This window comes from Copadichromis virginalis, linkage group LG3, assembly GCF_057382275.1.
Source record: "Copadichromis virginalis isolate Kocher_CV1m ecotype Utaka linkage group LG3, C_Virginalis_male_GT1.1, whole genome shotgun sequence".
NCBI classification, from domain to species: domain Eukaryota; kingdom Metazoa; phylum Chordata; class Actinopteri; order Cichliformes; family Cichlidae; genus Copadichromis; species Copadichromis virginalis.
In genome coordinates this window covers 52793079-52812428 of record NC_140620.1, presented here as the reverse complement: position 1 = coordinate 52812428, position 19350 = coordinate 52793079, and the positions used below count along the sequence as shown (strand labels likewise).

General features: G+C 39.4%; 1 protein-coding gene across 1 annotated transcript in view; it reads right to left on the bottom strand.

Moving 5' to 3' along the window:
* Nucleotides 1–511: 511 nt before the first annotated feature.
* The window catches only part of chrnb1 (cholinergic receptor, nicotinic, beta 1 (muscle)), a 36661-nt gene continuing 17822 nt past the window's right edge, over nucleotides 512–19350 (bottom strand). The window contains exons 5-11 of the mRNA XM_085451646.1: nucleotides 18233–18341; nucleotides 17988–18132; nucleotides 17611–17796; nucleotides 15306–15529; nucleotides 9316–9491; nucleotides 4215–4362; nucleotides 512–3686 (exon numbers count right to left, since the gene is read on the bottom strand). Of these exons, the coding sequence (XP_085307772.1) occupies nucleotides 3540–3686; nucleotides 4215–4362; nucleotides 9316–9491; nucleotides 15306–15529; nucleotides 17611–17796; nucleotides 17988–18132; nucleotides 18233–18341 (1135 nt within the window). The 3' untranslated portion in view covers nucleotides 512–3539. The remainder of the gene's footprint in view (nucleotides 3687–4214; nucleotides 4363–9315; nucleotides 9492–15305; nucleotides 15530–17610; nucleotides 17797–17987; nucleotides 18133–18232; nucleotides 18342–19350) is intronic.

The following is a 19350-nucleotide window of genomic DNA, read 5'->3' as shown; positions in this document are numbered from 1 at the left end:
TTCAGCCTCCCACCTTAGGGGTTGTTGCAGACATACCCATTGCACTGTGCTGTGTGTGGTATCATCTGGCTGTTATATCCCTGAGTTAAATTGGTTTTCAAATATTAAGCAGTTTTCTGAAAAGGTGGACAATGAAAAAATTATTAAGCTCATTAGTTTTACAGGAATAGCTTGTCATCAAAGTTTTATTTTATGTCCTTTAAACAGGTGTGCAAAAGTATCCTGGGGGGAAAATGCAGTAATTTAAAGGCACTATGTGTGGAATTTTGACTTCCCAGCTGCTGCCCCCTAGTGGTGTGACACCAATAAGAGCAGTTTATATCCACCAAGACTCAAAACTTCATCCATATCATGCAGGAACTGAGCCCCAGGATCCAGAAGGTCAGTGTTTTTAATTTCAGCTTAATATTGTCTGTGTCCTTGCATTGATATAGAATCCTTCCAAGCCCATCTTTTACGCAGATCCACCATTTTTTGAGTAATCCTGAATATAAAGAGAGAGACAGCGACGAACCACCACAAACACTGAATTTATTGTCTAATTTTCCTACAAATCAAAAGTAGCAAAATCGATTATGCAATTTAAAAATAAAAAATGATTTTAAACCAAAACAATATTTCAAGGCCGTGCCTGTCAAAGACGATTGTTATTTCCATGTGCGTCAACGTTTTTTGCGTGACATGGCGTACAAACCCATCAACATTTAGAAAGGTCATCTCCACACAGAAGGAAGGAAGTGGCACAGAGATACAGACAAAAGCAGGCATTCACAGATTTGACACTGATTAAGTCAGCTACAACATGAAGAGGAAGAGCAGGAGTGGAGGGGGGCTGCAAAGCAACTTGCAGTGTCACAGCAACCATAGACAGGCTAAAGTTTAATCCCTACAATATATGAGATTTGCAAAGTTGGGTGCGTAGAACAGTATCAGCTGATCTGCAGGGATTGTAGACTGGGTTTGACTTTGTGACCTCCATCAGTTAATGCTATGCTTATTTATATTTATGTTCATAGAAATAGTGAAATATATATTTTTTTACTGTTTAAAACAATGTTGATGTTCTGGTAAAAAAAACCTAAATTGATTAAATTATGAAATAAACTTGTTTTGAGAATCTTTCTAAACAGCACAAGTGATGGGGTTTGTCTGTTCTTTAGGTACAAATTCCTATAAAAACTATGGCTTTAGTCACACTGTGATTTAAGGAGCTGAAAATGAAAGGCTCTGCTTCACAGATACTGTGGCGTGATGAAATCTAGAATTACCAAACTTCTTGGCAGGAGCAGGGAGGTGATGCCAATACTGATGGAGAGGTCTTAGTAAAAAGCACCTCAGCATTGCTGATTCTGAGTTTGATGTGAGCTCGAGGCAAGAAAAGATGTGGATGAAAGTATAAAAATGGAGATGGATGTTTTTTGCCATAGAGGGCTGCGAGGACTACAAGCGTAATGATCGATGAAGCAAAGGCCCCCGAGTGAACTCCGGATTCTGCTCTATCTCTGATCCTTCGTGTTGCTTTTTACGAAGCTGATGTCTATATTTCAAGCCTCATAAAGTTCATCTTTCCTCCATCCCCTACTCTCTGTCTCTGCCTTTAAATTTCTCTCCTCTCAGTTGGGTCATTCCATCCTCTCTCCCTCATGCTGGTGAGCCTTTCCAGTGTGAAAACATAAAACTATAAATCAACAGCAGATTGAAACTTAAGTGAGGGGAAAATGCCTCTGACTTGACCTCCTCTGAGCTGCCATTCTCAGCGTGAATACATCATTCAGAATGACCTCTGTGTTTGTTTTTGTGCAGCCTGGCTTCTCAAAGCTACTCTTTCATAGAAGGTTATGTGTTAGACGGGAAAGGGAACAAGTGCAATTCAACCACTAGTGTAGCGATAACGTCACATATGGTGGTCTATAATACTGAGGGGCTATCAGTGCTGTCGCCAAGGTGGGCTGCCGTGGACTGGCAGAATTTCAGCCCCCAAATACTTGCGCTAATAGATCTCAGTGAGAGAGTGTATTTACACAGAGAAATAACAGGGAAGCCCATGCAGTAGTGTCCGGTGACCAGTGCCAACATGTGGGGATATTAATAGCAGGGTGGGCAGGTGATAGCATTCTGAGAACAGATGGAGCCTTTGATATTCTCCCCTCAGATCTCTATTTAAAAGACAAAAGCAAAATGAAAGCACAAGACCAAGAGGACAGGTGTGGTAAAAGGGACATGCAGCATGCGTGTGTCCAGACAAAACGAGGCACCGAGAGGCACGAGTCTTCTCTATTATTGGGAATTCCATTGGCTGTTGGTGCAGCAGATGAATGGGGTTGGTGTGCTGCTCCGTTACATACACCAATGCCTGAAATGCAGAGGATTACTGTGTCTGCAGAAATATACCGCAAAGCATGTGCCACTCTCCAGCACATTCTGACATGGGCTTGCAGCACGCTCATTATAGGGCCTGGTTTGTCTTGGTGTTTATGTGTTAACACCACATATGAACACCCAGTCCTGGAGCCACACTTCAAACCCTACTACAGCTAATAACAAAATAAAAAAATCCCACGCTGGTAGTTTATATTGTAGCATTTATACGCATGTATGGTATGCTAACATTGGTTTAGTAGTTACATTTCATGCAATTTCATCAATGCATTTATTATTTTTTGTTATTTTAATTATTTTAAAAATTTAACATACAAACTGTCACTGGCAACACATCTGGAATTAGGAGAAGGTTTTGGGCCAGATTAATCTTCTGAGGTAAACCTACCCTGACTAAATAGTTTGGAGACTTGTGAAATGTAAGTAGTTTTTCATGTGATGTACATCAGAATTGTTATTTTCTTTGTTTTCTTTTACAAATTCTGGTTGAGTCAGGTAGAGTCAGCATCGATGAAAATTATCGCCCCAAATTAACTAAATTTCACCATAGGATGATGGGTGTGTCCATGTCTGCAACAGAGTGTAACCCTGTTAACATTCTGGTATCCAAGTCCTTACAGTGGAAACCTAGCCATTTATTTTGGTTGAAGCCAAAACTGTTTGGGGTTTTTTTTTCAGCTGTTTTTGATTTCTGTGTGTCCGATTATTGTCTTTGTTTCTATAATGAGAAAACTTGGAAAGCAATTATATAAACACAAAAATTGCATATTGTAATTGCCTATGAATGGAGCTAGGGTTGGGGTTATCTAGACCATAGACCTTATTTAGTCCTAACTTATAACCCTAATCGTAGGCTTGCAAAGTACATTATATGAATTTGGGGTTTTGAAAGCTTTTCTCCCAAATCTAACAAACACAGTAAAAGTTTAAAATTCTACAAATCTAAAAAGAACACCATAAAATCCATATGGTTTGTCAGTTACTGGCCCTTTAAGTACTAGTACAGCTATAATTTAAAAAGGCATTGTGTGTTTTGTGATGAGGCAATGCATTGGAAACTGTACTTATTTTAACAGTTACAATTGTCTTCCTCTACATGTACATCAAGGGATTCGTAACTTCCAGCAACATGGTTCATGAAAATCAGACACCCCTGTGCTTCAGAAGGGCTTGAAGGGGTCCGTAGGGGTATGGTTGAAGCTAGCATCGGCGAAGATGGCCAGCGTGCCCACAGTGGTGAAAACGACGAAAATCCACAGGAACATCCGGTCCACCACCATTGCCACATATTGCCAATCTTCTTTCAGCTAAAAGAGGCCAGCGAAAGACAAGAGATTAAAAAGAGAAAGAATGGGTACGATAGAAAGAAAATGAATATAAGGAAAGGAAAACAGTGGGAAAATGGCAAAAGACAGACAGACACAAGAGACAAAAAGACAACAGTACAAACGTCAGAAATAAAGCCATGTTGTTCAGATAAAAAGTAGAGAGGAAGAAAAAATGGAAGGACAATAAACATATTAATGCTCTAAGGTTTAAGTAAATGATAGCTCTAACCCTAACCCTGTGATAATATGTTGGTTCTCCTCAAAAATGTCATCTCAAATCTTGACAATTAGGGGACAAAGAAAACTGTCATTCTAAGTGATATGCATTACAAAAACACTTTTGCTTGGTTTATGTTTAGGGTTAGGGGTCATCACTAAAGACAACTTAGATATTCAGTGATTAAGCTTTATCTGTTGAATGCTCGAAATGATCAAACCCTGCCCTTCACTCCAGATGTGACCTTGTGGATCTTAGAAGGTTAAACGTGCTCAAACATTCAAACTTACCGCTTCATAGTCTTTTTCAGCCTGCAGAGCCTCGGCTATGTATGTGATGGCCTCTATGGCTGACTTGAGCTCATCAGGTAGTGCAAGGTAGCTACTGGGGCCATCAATGAACTTCCTCAGGTCTGTGCATATGCCATCCGGCTGGTACCTTCATGACAGCACAATTATAATAATGTTACAGAAAAGTATCAATAATAAACAAAATATTGTGATGGTAAATATATATGTCTGGACGGATTCAGGAAAAAGACAGAGTGTCAACACCCAAAGACAACAAATGCACACGAGCGTGCAGAATGTAGCGATGTGTGAGCAGGTGTCAGCCCACGCTAATTAAAAGCTGTAAAATAGCTCAGCTTTTATGAGCTGGGCTGCGCGTCTCCTTTGCACTTTACTGTCAACCACAGAGGAATAATGAGAAGGTCAGAGGAGCTCCCCGGGTCCCCCTCTGCGAGTTTGTACAAGGCGCTGCCCTTCACATGCTGACCAAGCTGCTCTGTGTGTGTGTGTGTGTGTCTGTGTGTGTGTGTGTGTGTGTGTGTGTGTGTGTGTGTGTGTGTGTGTGTGTGTGTGTGTTTAGTTGTTGCCCTTAGTTACCAACTGTCAGCTGCTACTGGGTGCCAGGAGTTATTGGGAGAAGCTAGTAGAAAGGTGTTGTGTGTACCTGTGTGACTCTGCTGTCAGTTATAAATACTGTATTAACGTGACAGTTCTAACTTTAGAGGTCAAGTTATTTTTCATTTCTTTATTTTCAAAACATAGAAAGTAAAAAATGTGTTACGTCAGTTAGTTACATCGCAAAAAGACAATCTTCGAAGGCACTATTATTGAACTTTATAATTTGCAATTATTATTTTATTTTATTTTATTATTATCATGTCTGCTTTCAGACTAGTTAAAACAAAATATCCAAAATGCTTTTTTACAATTGTTTACAATTACAAAACATTTTATATTTATACAAATTAATACATATGTAGTTTACATATTTAAATACATGTATTTATGATGTGAGTAATTTATTGTTAAAGGGTATTTAACATTGTTTTGAATAAATAATGCATGAAATTTTATGACTCTCACCAATAACCTCAGACAAGCCTGTTATTAGAAGTTAATTCGTCATCAGCACCATAACAATATGATCAAACAAGTCGTTAAATATGACCAAAATTTGTAATATATAGTTAGATTAGATCATGCTAACTGCTAACTGCTAACTGAAGCCTGCCTTGTCATTGATGAGTTACCGTTGCTATGACAATCTGGTAGTAAATGTGCTCAACTAAAAATCAAGAGCTCCCGCCATCCAGCCAAGAAGTAACGTACACGTGTGAATGCCCTGTTACTACTAGCACTATAATTATGAATGTTAGCCAGCTTTAACATCTGGTCAAACAACAGCAAGTGTGTCAGTCTAGTATCAAAAATGTTAATTGTACTAAAATGGGCATTGTGGCATTATTTCTATCAGTCTGCTCTCATGTGTCTGGATTTAAAAGCAAGAGAACGACCGTGTTTCTAAGTTAGTCAGCACACTCTCGCACTAGCAACACAACAAGTCTTACACTTTCCTTCTTTTTCTACCCCCCAAAAATGTATGCTCCTGGAATGTATTACTTTCAAATATGTGCTCAATACCATGAAAAAAAACCATAACTTAACAATTCATTGTCATGAACATAAAAACATTTTACTTTTTCTTGGCTATTTCACAAACCTCTGTTCAGATCAGACCGTTTCTTATGAATTCAACTTGTTATCATCAGGAGGATGGAATTCAGACTTCTTGTTGAACACTGATATAGTCTTGCTTCACACAGTTGATCATTTACATTACATAACTCATTCTATAATTTTTCGGTAATAATTCTTGCACGGAATCATGCAGCATGTCCTTCAACAATGGCACATTAATTATGTCCTTGTTGCCTTCAGCAGAAAGACACACTAAGACCTCCTATACTTCTATGAACTTACGAAGTCATACAGCATGCAAGCACATCACAGCTGAAGTGCTTTTCTGAGTAGCATTGCTTAAGTTCCAGCCTAAAACTTTATGGATTTTCACCTGACATTCAATAACCTCTACAAAGGCAGAGCAGCTGCTTTTCTTATGAAACACCTCAAATATTAAACACCTCCTTTAAAAAAACATTGCAAAAAACAAAAAAAACCCAAAAAAGATTGACAAGATAGGCAGGTATCCACCAGAGGGCAGTGTAGCACAACGTTAAAAGTGGTAACCTCTCAGGCAGGACAGAGGAGACAGCTGCTTGGTATTCTTTGCATGAAATTAGAGGTTTGCAACGCAGCGCTGCCACCGCTGCTCATCCTGCGAGTGTGGCAGGTGAAGAATCTGTGACCTAAGAAGGATGAAGTCCTAACAGGTTGAGAGAGAAAGGAAAAAGGGAGGGGGAGACACAGTGTGGCCTCTTAACCCCCTCCTCCCTTTTCCCTCCTGTACGGCTCAAAGCAGCACTTCATCAGCGAGAAGTAAATGAGTATTCAGGAGACTAATTCAACTAAAACTGGCTGCGTCTGGTGCCAAGACATGCACTAAACCCAATTAAGAGAGGCGCGCGAATGTACGTGTGGACCCAAGAGAGATACTGCTGTCTCATCAAATTCCTCTAACAGAGCCCCTCCCCCCTCACTGTTCATTCACCTAGACAGTGACTCTAATGTGTCAGAGTCCATTTGGGTGGGTCATTATTGTTTTAGCAAAGATTCTTTCCCTCTAGACATATCTAATTTCTCCCAGGAGTAGAGATTGAGGGACAGCTACACTGTGAAGCAAACTTCATGGTGTATTGTGAGAGCAGCAGGAATGCACGTTAGTTGACAGTGTCGTATGGCTGATTGGGAAGAATTTTCATGCACAAAGGATCGAGACTGGGGTTACTGTAATTCAATTTGTTGCCAAATTGTGCAACACTGGCCTGCATCCAGCTCTTTACTCAACATCATCGGCAGCCCTCTGTGGAACTTTTGATGTAAACCTGCAAACTGCGTTTCAGTGGAGGTGTTTGGGTTTATAAAGCTATATATATATATATTGTAACATCTCAGAGTACTTTAAATAAAGATAAGACCTTGGCAGTAGTCATTACTGACACTCAGACATCTGTCACTGAATAAAACAAAGGTCAGAAAGACCTCACAGAAGGAGATCTTAAACAGCCAATCTGTTCCTTCTTTGCAACAGCTCCATAAATGCTGATTTGACAGTTTAAGCTTCAGTAGAAAGGGCATCGATACAAAGAAGATATTTTAGTGCATTTAGTAAAATATTTTGGCATAGCAAAAGTACATAAAGTATAGTGGATGAAGTAAAGTGCATTTAAATACAAACACACACAAACTGCCTGGATCTCTCAGTGTAGATGAAAATGGAGATGCAGGAGGAGAAGGAACAGATGTGATGTGATAAAAGTTTATTAAGAGCAATGACAGATGGAGGCTGGGGAAACCAGGGCTTCAGACATAACCTACTATATGAACTTGAGCCTTAATTAATGCATTTAATGTGGAATCAACCAGTAACACTGGCAGCAAACCAGCCCCAGAGCATGATGCTACCACCACCATGCCTCACAGCTGGTACAGTGTTACCTTTAAATCCTCACCTTTATTCTAAACATGCCTCCTGTCATTGTACCAAATAGCTCAGTGTTTGTCTCATTGGACCATAAAACCTTTCTGGCTCGGCTTGTCCAAGTGAACAGCTGCAAATTTTAGTCGAGCCTTGTTAAGTTAAAAGACAATGTGGAACCTCCATCTCCGTTTATTAAACAATTTAAGTGTTTAATTTGAGTCTGTATGCAGACTTCTGACCGTGTGGAATAGAGAAACCTGAAAATAGTTTTTGGACCCAATTCTTTTTTTAGTTAGTTAAACCTTGTATTGGATTATGGGATGATACAGGCGTTTCACATGTGGTTATATACGTTGTCTTTTCAATTCTCTCATCAGGAAAACTGCCACAAAAAAATTAAGTATTTTTGTAAAAAAATGAGTGGGCTAAAGTGCATCCATAACTTTCCTTTACACATATTTTGGTTTTGATTTTGTTAAATAAATAATGACACTGTGTAATATGTTGTATTTTTGTCATCTGAGCTTGTATTTAAATATTTCTAGAACCATTTATAATTATGTCCTGATATATAGAACCTTAGAATTGAAACGGGGTGTACCTTCGTTTTCACATGACTCTAAATATGTGAGAATGTGGAGATGGTTCTCATATTCTGAATAAATGTTCTCAGGTAGTGTAGAAAAGCCCTTATAGCTAATGAACAGGGATCTTCTTTCTTCTTCTTCTTCTTCTTCTTCTTTTTCCTTATTGTGAGCCAAAAAACATTGGATAGATTTCGTTGGCCTCACTGAGAGAATATATTATGCAGCACAATGTAATAAATGTGTGCACGTATAGGTGACAGAAGAGGAGAGGAATTACTTCTTGTGCTGCAGCTGCTGCTATTATGGTAGCATTTGGTATCTTTAAATATGGTGTTTGTCTGTTCAAGAGGCTCTGTGCTTTTAAACACTGTTGAATTTAATTCAAAGTGAAAAAAGCACCTAAAATATAACAGAATTTTAATTCGTCTTAAGTTGAGGTGGTAAGCGCTAAGGAGGAAACCTGAACTTCTATGAGTGCAAGGTTGTGTAGACACTAAAGTGATATATATTTGAATCCATTTCGACATGACATCAAATCAAATTTGTTTATTCTTAATGTATTTGATCTTATTTTACTGCACAAGTATTGTTTCTAAAGTAATATTTGGAAAACGCATCTAATGATATATATATATAATGGAATTAAACTTATATACCAGTATGTGATTCACTTCAAGAATCCCATAAGACATAACAGAGACAAGAGCAGTCGCTTCTCATCCTACTAATGATGAATGGAATCTCTTCATATCCATCTGTCCAGGTTTTGCCTGAATCAACAACTGTTCACCTGCTCCACTTCACACATGCTGTTTCTGGGTTCATTTGCTTTTTCTTCAAACATGCAGGCTAAACCAAATCCAGGCACACTCACAACCACGAGAGCAAGCATGTGCACGTATAAGCCTGGCTTTACCTGTTGGGTTTGGGAAATAAAATGGAAGAGTCAGGTTTCCGGATGAAGTATTCGTCAGAAGCTATGCTAATTGCAGTGACTTTTTTTTCCCGGCGGGGTACGGTCTCCAGAGACAGGGGGGTCTCCACCTTTGGCCGCAGCATGCCCAGGTAAGGAGGGAGCATGTGGATGAAGATCTAGGTGGAGAGTAAAGGCAAAGAAGAACAGAGATACTTTTACAATTCCCATTAAAGACAGTTCGGCCAGAAGACTGTTTCCATGTGGAGAGATCCCCAGGTTTTAGGAACAACCTCACCTACTTCCAAGACTGCGTGGAGGGGGACAATGATCTGGTGAGGTGAAGACTCCAGCAACATTTAAAACACAAGGGAACAGCTTTATTTGCAGACCAACACTTTCGGCTTGTGGCCTTCATCAGGGTTGCCGAAACACCATGTTTCCATGCGCAGTCATTTATATATAGGCATGTTGTATACAGCGCTTTGAGTACTCCGGGAGAGTAGAAAAGCACTATATAAGAATCAGTCCATTTACCATTTATCATATTTGTCAGCATGGCTCTGTTCTAGGGTTTTCCTGCTCTTCCACACATACATGCAAAGTATAAAGTGATAAATGTAGAAGCAGGAGCTGGGGTGGAGGCGGTGGCAAAGCAGCTTGCAAATGTGATACTGGGATTTCCTATTCCTATGAAGTTACTTAAATTTGAATTTCTGACTATGTAGACATTAACATGTATTTGATTTTCTACAATTTATCACAGTGAATTGCTGTATTATCAGAAAAAGACTGCATGCAATTGCCAACATGCAACATTTCTGGCAGGTTTTTGGTTGGTATGCTTAAAAATCTCATCTCAGTAAGATAACTTTTGTCTGATTGGCTAATTGATTAGTTTAAATTTAAGGGCATAAGTTGGACTAGAAAAAGTTGATAACTTGCAATATATGTTATTTCAATACACAGTAAAAGTCACATTAATATCGAATCATGAATGAAATATTGTGTTAATATCATATTGTGGCATGTCTGGTGATTCCTGCCCTCTCTAGATTAAATAGTGCACCCTATATAAGATCAGCTTAGCCTTCAGATGCTGTGGACTGGCTCTGAGATTGGTTCATTTGCTGGAATTGTTGCTAGGCTTTTCTTTGTGGCCTGTCTGAGCAAACTCTATGCTCATCTTCAGAATTTAGCAGTTTCGAGATGTTAAAAAACACATTTCATAGCATTCATTTATGAATGTGTAGATGTGCATTTCTTTTGCTGAAAAAAGACCACAGAAGTTTATTTGCTGTATATTTTCAGTCAATAGCTTGTTAGCACTCACACCTCATGGATCCATCATCTTTGCTGGCATTAAAAGTCCATTTGTTAGGATTCTTGTTTCATGATTAAGGGGACAGCTGGAGTGCACTTGCCCTGTATTTGCCTATTAGAGATGACAAATAGTTCTAAATATTGAATTTTGCAGTAAGATAACCTTTGAAAGCAGTTGCTGCTGAATGATGTGGGTGGAGAAACTAAATGGGTAATGCTTTCCAGTTCTTCAAAGTCTCCTTTCGAGGTTTTCTTCGAACACAGTACATAAGTCTGTGTGCTTCAGTGAAGCACTTCAGTAAAGGATTCAGGCTGTCCTGGGCACAAGGGAGTGTAATTAAAACAGAAAAAACAGTTTGATAGGACATGATAAAAATTAAGTGCGTTGAGTCTTCATCAGAAGCTGTCGGACTTGGAGCTCCTTTGATATCAATATCAAGGGAGTCAATGATAAAACAGCACGTCAGGGTTGAACTTTAGCCTTGATCAATATCATAAATGCTGTAAATGGCTGCTCTATCTGCGCTTTGAAGTGCTTTCATATTCTTTTTGTGAAAGAACTCCTGGCTCACCAGTATTGACAGATGGATGTCAATAATAGCCCCCTGGCGAGGAACATAAACTGGCAAAAACTCAATAGCGAATTTAATAGTGATTTTGAGTTCATTTACAACCAAACGTCCACGCCTTTATACAACTTCCAGTATGCGTCAGTTTCACCTGCTGTTTCTGCCATGTTTCCTAGCTCTCAGTCCGAGGCAGCACATCAGTGAGTCACTCGCTGGAGCCTGATAGACTTGACTGAGAGCTCTGAGACATGATGGAGGGTCCTTTTTTAATGTAATTTAAATAAAATTTAATAAACTTTACTATTTTTGTTCACTCCCACAGCAGCAGTAAAGAGTAGATGGTCACAGACAGTCGTTGGTGAAGAAAATGGAGCATTTATAGGAAAATCTTTCTCTCAGGAGTTTGTTCAGGCCAGAGTGGAAGTGGAATGTGTGAGATTTCAAGTCAGAAATGCCGAAAGAAACAGACGGACTGACTGGGACATTTATGAACATTTTCCATAGAAATGATACAATGGCACTATCAATTAGACATTCAAAATATTGTTAGTAATTATCATAGATCAAGCAGAGAAATGTCAGAAAATCCCCAATTGTCTCTCAACTTTCTTCCTTACTGATACTGTGTGACATCTGTCTGATTTCCCACAGCTTGGCTGACAATGAGCAGTGAAAATAAGAGAGGAAACAGCACCTCGGAGAGCAGCACTTCATCTACAAAGACCGTATTCCTCAACAATGGCTGCTAAAACTCTGATAGTATTGCTGTTGAGTGTGTGTGGTGCTCGGGCAGACACCACAGAGAGACGTAAGCTCTGCACTCGAGAGCATCTAAAGCATCACCTGGTGATGGAACAGAAGGAGGAGGTGTCCTAGTCGTCTGTAGTGACTGTCTGGAGAAAGAAAACGAAACACTGAATTCAGCCACCAAGATGGGGGTGGAATAAAGAGCAGCACAGTTAATGTCTACCTAGAGATGGGCTGAAATGCTGAAATAGGATATGACCATATTTGGAGTGTCACTGTTAGCTGTGTCACCAGGTGCATCAGTAATTAACTGTGATATTAAATGTGCAACAAATTTTAGCAAGCAATAATGGGATTAAACAAAAAGCATACGTAGCAGAAATCTGAAGAGCCAGCTGCTTTGTGTCTGAATACAAGCAAACGCTGAAGGAGAAACATAACTTTAGGCCATAAAAAAATTACCCCAGTACATTTCATACTAGTCATTAATAGGGATTAATATTGAAATCAGATATGGAAACAAACACCATTTAACAGGCTCTAGACAGCCTACTACATAAATTTGGTCATTTTCTCTGAGACACACTCACTTTAGGACTGGTGGCCATTACAGGAAGTTTTTTTCCTTAAACTTAAATATTTGTTCTTTTAGTGGCTGATTGACCAGCCTTAAATTAGGCTTTTGAAACACAGAAACAATAAATACAAAATTAATCATTCGTTTCTTTCTAATGTTTTGCGTCCAAAAATGTCTTCCTTTCACATTTTATTGTTTCTTTAATTACCCACGAGTAGGAGTGAAACAGAATCTATGCTCCTCCTTTTCCTCATCAATCCGGCGCCAAGCAGTTCAATCTGCCCAGTGTGTGGGAGCCTTTCTGTGGTGAATGTACCCTGAAACCATGACAGAACTTGGACCAAAGCACAGAGCTGCTACTTACGCCTGTAATTAGCTTCACACAATGTACACTGGGGGCAACAGCAACTGATGGAGGTTAATGGTATAACATGACGTTTAAAGTGTCGAGAACTATGTGGACCTAATTGAGTAGTCTGCTTCGACCCACGCTAACACAGCTTTCAAAGCCAAATTAATGCCAAAGTTTAATTTATGTATTTCAGGTGCACAGTCTTTAACATGATGACCCATTAGCCATTTGAATATACAAGACAGTGACCATTTTCAAGATGCTAACAACTGCTGGTAAAATATAATTTTTTGAGGTGGAGTCTTGATTTTAGTTTTCATGCATGTTCACAATGTAGAAATATACTTCCTAACCCTCAGGTTACTCATAAGCTTCTTTGTATCAAATTAGTAAATTTTTTTCCCCAATTAATTTACTAAAGGGGAAGTAGAGGTACTATGGAGTAGAGGTAGTACTTTTTCTGTGAGCCACATCTCATGATTGGTCTTTTCATGTACAATCTAGTGTCTGAACTCAGCCTGACCCTGTAGCCACCCTTTGCTTTGCACACTCTTGGCATTCTCTCAATGAGCTTCATGAGGTCGTCAGTCTTGAAGGAGTTCCCAGAGATGCTGAGCACTTGTTGGTCCTTTTGCCTTCACTCTGGGGTCCATCTCACCCCAAACCATCTCCATTGGGTTTAGGTCACACATTAAGAAGCCAACAAATTCCACAAATGAACCCCGAAAACCATTTCAGCTTCATCATCAAGCTCACTGAGACGAGGCCAAGGGTTTGCAGCGCTGTCAACAAAGCAAAGAGTGGCTGCTTTCAGGAATCTAAACTATAAAACACATTTTGTTATTTATCACTTTTTTCTTTGCTAGATAATTCCATATATCTTGCTTCATATCTTTCATGTATTCAGTTTGTATCTACAATGTAGAAAGTGTTAAAAATAAAGAAAAACCATTAACTGAGAAGATGTGTCCAAACTTTTGACTTGTAGTGCATTTACTGTACATATCCTAATCAGGAGTTCAACATTTTAACAGCTTGTATGAGGAAGCTGTTGATCAGTCTGGAGATTCTGCCTTTTATATTGTCATGATCCTGAGTCCGTGACTCAGTGATTTTGTGTTTGGTGTATTTATTGTTATTATTTTCATTATTGTTTGTGGGCTGTTTTTGAATGGTTTGTGTTTTGTGTTTTAGATAGTGGGTTTCTGGGTTTGTGCTCCCCCTGTTGGTCCCTGGTGTTAGTGTTCCCCTGTCTCGTCAGGTTAATCAGGTCCAGCTGTGTCTCCCACCTGTGTGTGTGATTTCCCAGTGTCCCTCTGTGTATTTATAGTGTGTGTTTGCCTCTGCATTACTCTGTGAATCCCCTGCGTGCTCTCCCTGCTGTCCTCCCTTCATGTTCAGGTTTGTTGCTCTTTGGTTCAGTTTCTCCCAGTTTAGGTCATCCTTAGTTCTGTTTTGCCATCCCCACTTTATGTTCGGTATTCTTAATAAATCACCCTCACATCTGAATAAGTGCTGCATTTGAGTCCTCCTTCCACACATCACATGGCTGCTGCCCCAGTCGTGACATATATTCCATGACCATCTGACTGAGTACAAAATAAAGTTAATTCACAGAAAGTTAATTCTGTTGATCTGGACGCAACCTGCAAATGGACTGAATCTACTTTCTAAGATTTGTAATAAAAGTGTCCTAAAAAGATCATTGCTTGGCCTGTGACTATCAGGAGTAGTCATGCTTGAAGGAAGTTGGTAGGTGTAGCTTGGTTGTATATATGATTCACTACATTCAACCAATTTCTAATATGGAAAAATGTGTGTCTAAAAATATGGACATTACATTAAAGTCTCTTTAGCATTCGTGCAATGTCTTGTTGCAATTATCTGGTGTTTTTTAACTGTAATTTAAACAAAACATATAACATATTGAAGTCTTGTTGAAGTTGGAAATGCAACTCACCTTGGAGTTGCATAGATAGATAGATGGTCTCTTGGGTCACACTAATTAGAGTTGATGGTCCTAACCTACCGCTTGCTCTACTTCCTTGCTGACAGATAATTCAATGTTTAGAAGTTTTTTTCATTTATCACATAGCCTCCCAATATCCCCCTGTCCTTTCCAGCTCTCCTCACAGACATGCTGGCCACTTAATGACTTGCCTTAACGTATTTTCACAATGCAAATGAAAGGTGGTATTCTGACAAAACCTCTGACAACAGAAAGAAAGATTGCTTGTGCTTCTGGGCTGTTCTGGCACAAATGAACAACCTACAGTATATATGCAAGACACTGTAACAACACATGCTAGAAAGACAAAAACTATTTCTTAAGAGACACAGATATTATTTCCTTTCAGAAGTCTTGTATGATGATGTGCCAAGCAGGCAAAAATTAAGCTTGTGTGACCCTGAAATGTACGCTCACCTTGCGGACCCACATTGGCATCATGTGGGTGTTGGGAGAGCGATGGTGGAGGTTGAGGACAACTACGCTGAGGATGACAGAGAATGTGACCAGGACCATGGTAAACATGATGTAGTTGACGATGATGGGAACACCCAGCGAGGTCTCGGGGATCTTATCAGCCAGCAGCAGCAGGAACACGGTGAGGGTGAGCAGCACATTGATTGACAAACCCATCTTCTCACCTTGCAAAGAAAAAAAAAACACAATTATTTAGGAAAGTCAGAAACAGCGCATTTCTTGTTCCTGTGTTACGACTCATTAAGCTTTACCGGGCCAAGGTTTGTTCCATTTTCAACTCACTGAGATTCGAGGAGCATCTGGTGAATGTAATTTACTAGCAATGATGCTAATGAAAAATTCATCTCCCATTCTAAGTGAGGCTGATTGGGTGACACAGCATTGGCTCTTTAGTTCATTCCGTGGTCACGTACAAACTGTGTACGAACTGTGTTTGTAAATGACCACAGGCCTGTACTACGAGGCCAGATTTCATCACCAAGGTAACTTCGGGGTTAACCTGCAGTTTTATCTACTGCAAAAGTGGTTCACGTCTTACCTGGGTGCATCACATGATAATTTATGCTTTATGCTTATCTAATCTCCTGCAAAATTAGAGATCAACTTAGTTCTCCAATAGAATTGCGTTACCAGTCCTGGTGGATCCCTCAGACCTCTGTGCACATGCAATAGGAAGATTTAAGGTTTTCCAGTAGCATCTAATGTCTCTTGGTTTCTTAGAGACAACTTTTTTATTTAAATTTAATGTATTTCCGTTTCTGTGTGTTAGCCCTGCGACAGACTGGGGACCTGTCCAGGGTGTACCCCGCCTCTCACCCTATGACAGCTGGGATAGGCTCCAGCGCCCCCCGCGACCCTGAAAAGGACAAGCGGAAGCGAGTGGATGGATGCATGGATTTCTTTCTGTTGGCTGCAAACGATTTACACCAAGACCCAGGGTTAATTTAGCAAGTTGCTAACCAACTCCGTGTGACGGCTTATCCTGACTGTCAGCGTTGGGGTAAATGAATCCAGATAACAGAAAGGCATCCTGGGTATGCTGAACTTGCTTCATAGTACAGGGCCCAGAAGGGTTGAGCTGGTAGGTTAAGAGAGCAGTTTGAAGCCTCTCACTGAGAAGCAAAGCATCTCTTTCTGCATCACTGGAAAATTAATGTAAAACTGGAGGAGATTAAAAAACAAACCCTACGATTCCCTGTGCTGTTTATGTGTCCCTTTACTGCGTGTTCAAATCAGTCATTTCATATGACCCTGGTTCAAGACTAGTAGGAGACACAAATCCCTGTGAGGGTTGCATCAGGAAGGCGATTCAGCAGAAAGTTCCGCCAATCAAATATGCAGATACATCTCTGGTGGCGACCACTTGTGAATACGGGAGCAGCAAAAAGAAGCTTTTGCTTGATCATCCCAATAAGACTCTAAGTGGTTGTTTTTAAAGGTCACTTGCCTGGTTGCTTTTTTCAGTGAACAAAGCAGATGGCACACACTGGTCAGTAAACTATGATACGTTTAGCAGTTATCCTAATCAGACATTTTCTGCAATACTTTTTTCCCACACGTTCCAAAAAATTTAAATAAAAATATTACAGAGTGTTAAAATGACTTTTTATAGCTATTTTAAACTCCTAAAAATAGGCCTACATCATTGTTCAGGAAAATAATAACTTTATCAATGTTTAATATATTTATATACTAAAATACATGCCTACATCAATGCATAATGACAGTATCATGTCAATGAATATTAATGCAGCTATGCAGGAATGCAGTATGTTATGTTCCGATCTGTGTACCTTATTGAGGTTCATGCATATTTGCACATCTGTGGGTTTTGTACTAAGTCAAACTTTAATATCTCAGGTTGTATTTTGCATATGTGTGTCCTAATCAATCAATGTACCCAATGAGCAGGCTTGTCCAAACATAAAGGTAAGCGTATAAGGGAAAGGACAGAGTCAAGCCGATTGCTCTAAGCTGTTTTTCTACCTCCTTCATTTTAAAGGTTATCAATTCAACTGTGTTCCACGAAGCACCTATCTAATCTGAAATTGGATCCGTTTATAATTAGCTAAATGCCTGATTGCCCATTTTAAACCAACCACACAAACTCAATTGGGAAATGGTATTAGCAGTTTTACATCAAGGTGGAGCTTGTTTACGATAACATAACGATAACGATCACATAAAGAGAGCTTTAATTCATAGTCATCAAGTGATCTGAAAGCAATTTCTGTAAAGTGTTTACCTGCATCGGGAGGCAGATAGAAGTTGAAGATGGCGATGATAGTAATCAGGATGCAAGGGATGATGATGTTGATGATGTAGTACAGAGGCTTCCTCTCGATGATCAGGTAAAAAGTCATTTCCTCATATTCGTCATCAAATGTGTTCTTCCTGCTTGGCTTGTGTCTTACGTACCACTCACCACTCTCTAGAGAAACATCCACAGCTTAGATTTCTATTAATTTTAGCGCATTTAGTAATCGTATTACACTAGCAACACATTTGCAAACCACAAGAAGGGGTTATGCAAAAATGCGATGCTTTGAATATACAGTAACATGAAAATACATCTGAAGTACTTCTACTTAAGAATATATGTATCACGTCATGAGTGCTCACCACTGAAAGACTCGTCCAGCTGGATCTCCCGAATCTCCTTGCCTTTTGAATTCAGGGCATACTGCAGGTCGATTTCTGTTGAGTCATATGTGTAAGAGCGAAACTGCATGGTGCAGTTCTGCCAGTCGAATGGGAAATATGTTACCTAGACACAAAAAACTGGCATTTAAACGAGTTGGAAACAACGTCCAAGCTTAGACGAAACTGGATGGAAGATAAATACATAGTAGATCTGTGTAAATTACCTTGACTCCACAGGAACTGCAGTACAGAGCAGGGGGAGTCCAGGTTACCCTGCCATTACTGTAAACCTGAACATGGACATGCAGGGCCACATCAAACTGTCCATCATTACTGAAAACAAAACATGAAATACAAATTAGCCAGTTTTGGTTAATAAATCAAACTATATCACATGTTATATGTTGAGGTAATCTGTAGTATGTTATGGATGGTGACATATCACAGAATTCCATAACATATCTTGAAACATAGCACAAATTGTATTGTGTCAAATGAATTGCATTTGTTCTGTTGTCTAACAGTTAAATAAGACTCTTCTTAGACGAAAAGTCCCTGCATTTGTCATTAGTTTCACTTATATGTGTTGCAACAATTGCTTCTCTAAGATCGTTGCTGATGTTTTACCTCCTTGGCATTGTGTTAACACACAGCTGAATGCTCCAGACCTGCAAACTGCCAAAACTTCTACTTTTTAGAGACACGGTGACACTTGCTGATGATCAGTTCCTCAATTGCATTAGGCTGGTGACATCTGGCTGCTATTTACTGTCTTAATTTCTATAGATGCACTAAGAACATACTCCACAAAGTTCTGTGAAAACTTTTTCTTTTCTTTATCAGAGGTCTGTATTTATATAGTGTTTTGCTCCATGTATGATCTGCTTTGGAAAATGTGTTTTTAAGAAAACTTCAAAAATGTGACAGAGCAATTGAGTAAAACTGTAAGAAATGACTTTTTGGTTTCACTTTTCTGTAAAGGTCAGAGACACCCCCCCTCCCTCCGTACTATGGGAAGTAATCTATTTTGTGCTGGAGATGGATGGTTTATTGTGACTTTGCTTTTACAAAGATAGCTGAGAGGGCTTGGTGAGGAAATCCAGGCAGCATAAACTAAAATGTGACAAACAGTGAGGTGTCTCTGTTCCGCAGCTGCACCACCAAGGCATTATTAGAGTACTGAAGCAATAACAACTCTCTATGCTGCTGACTTAAGTTATAAAGTTGCAAAATAGCAGCAATCAAAGTTTGCATCTCAGTTGTAGTCTTTGTTTTGTTATCATCTCAGTTCCTCTGACAAAGCTTAGAAAGAGACAGACAAGGCAAAGTCACGGCTGTGTAG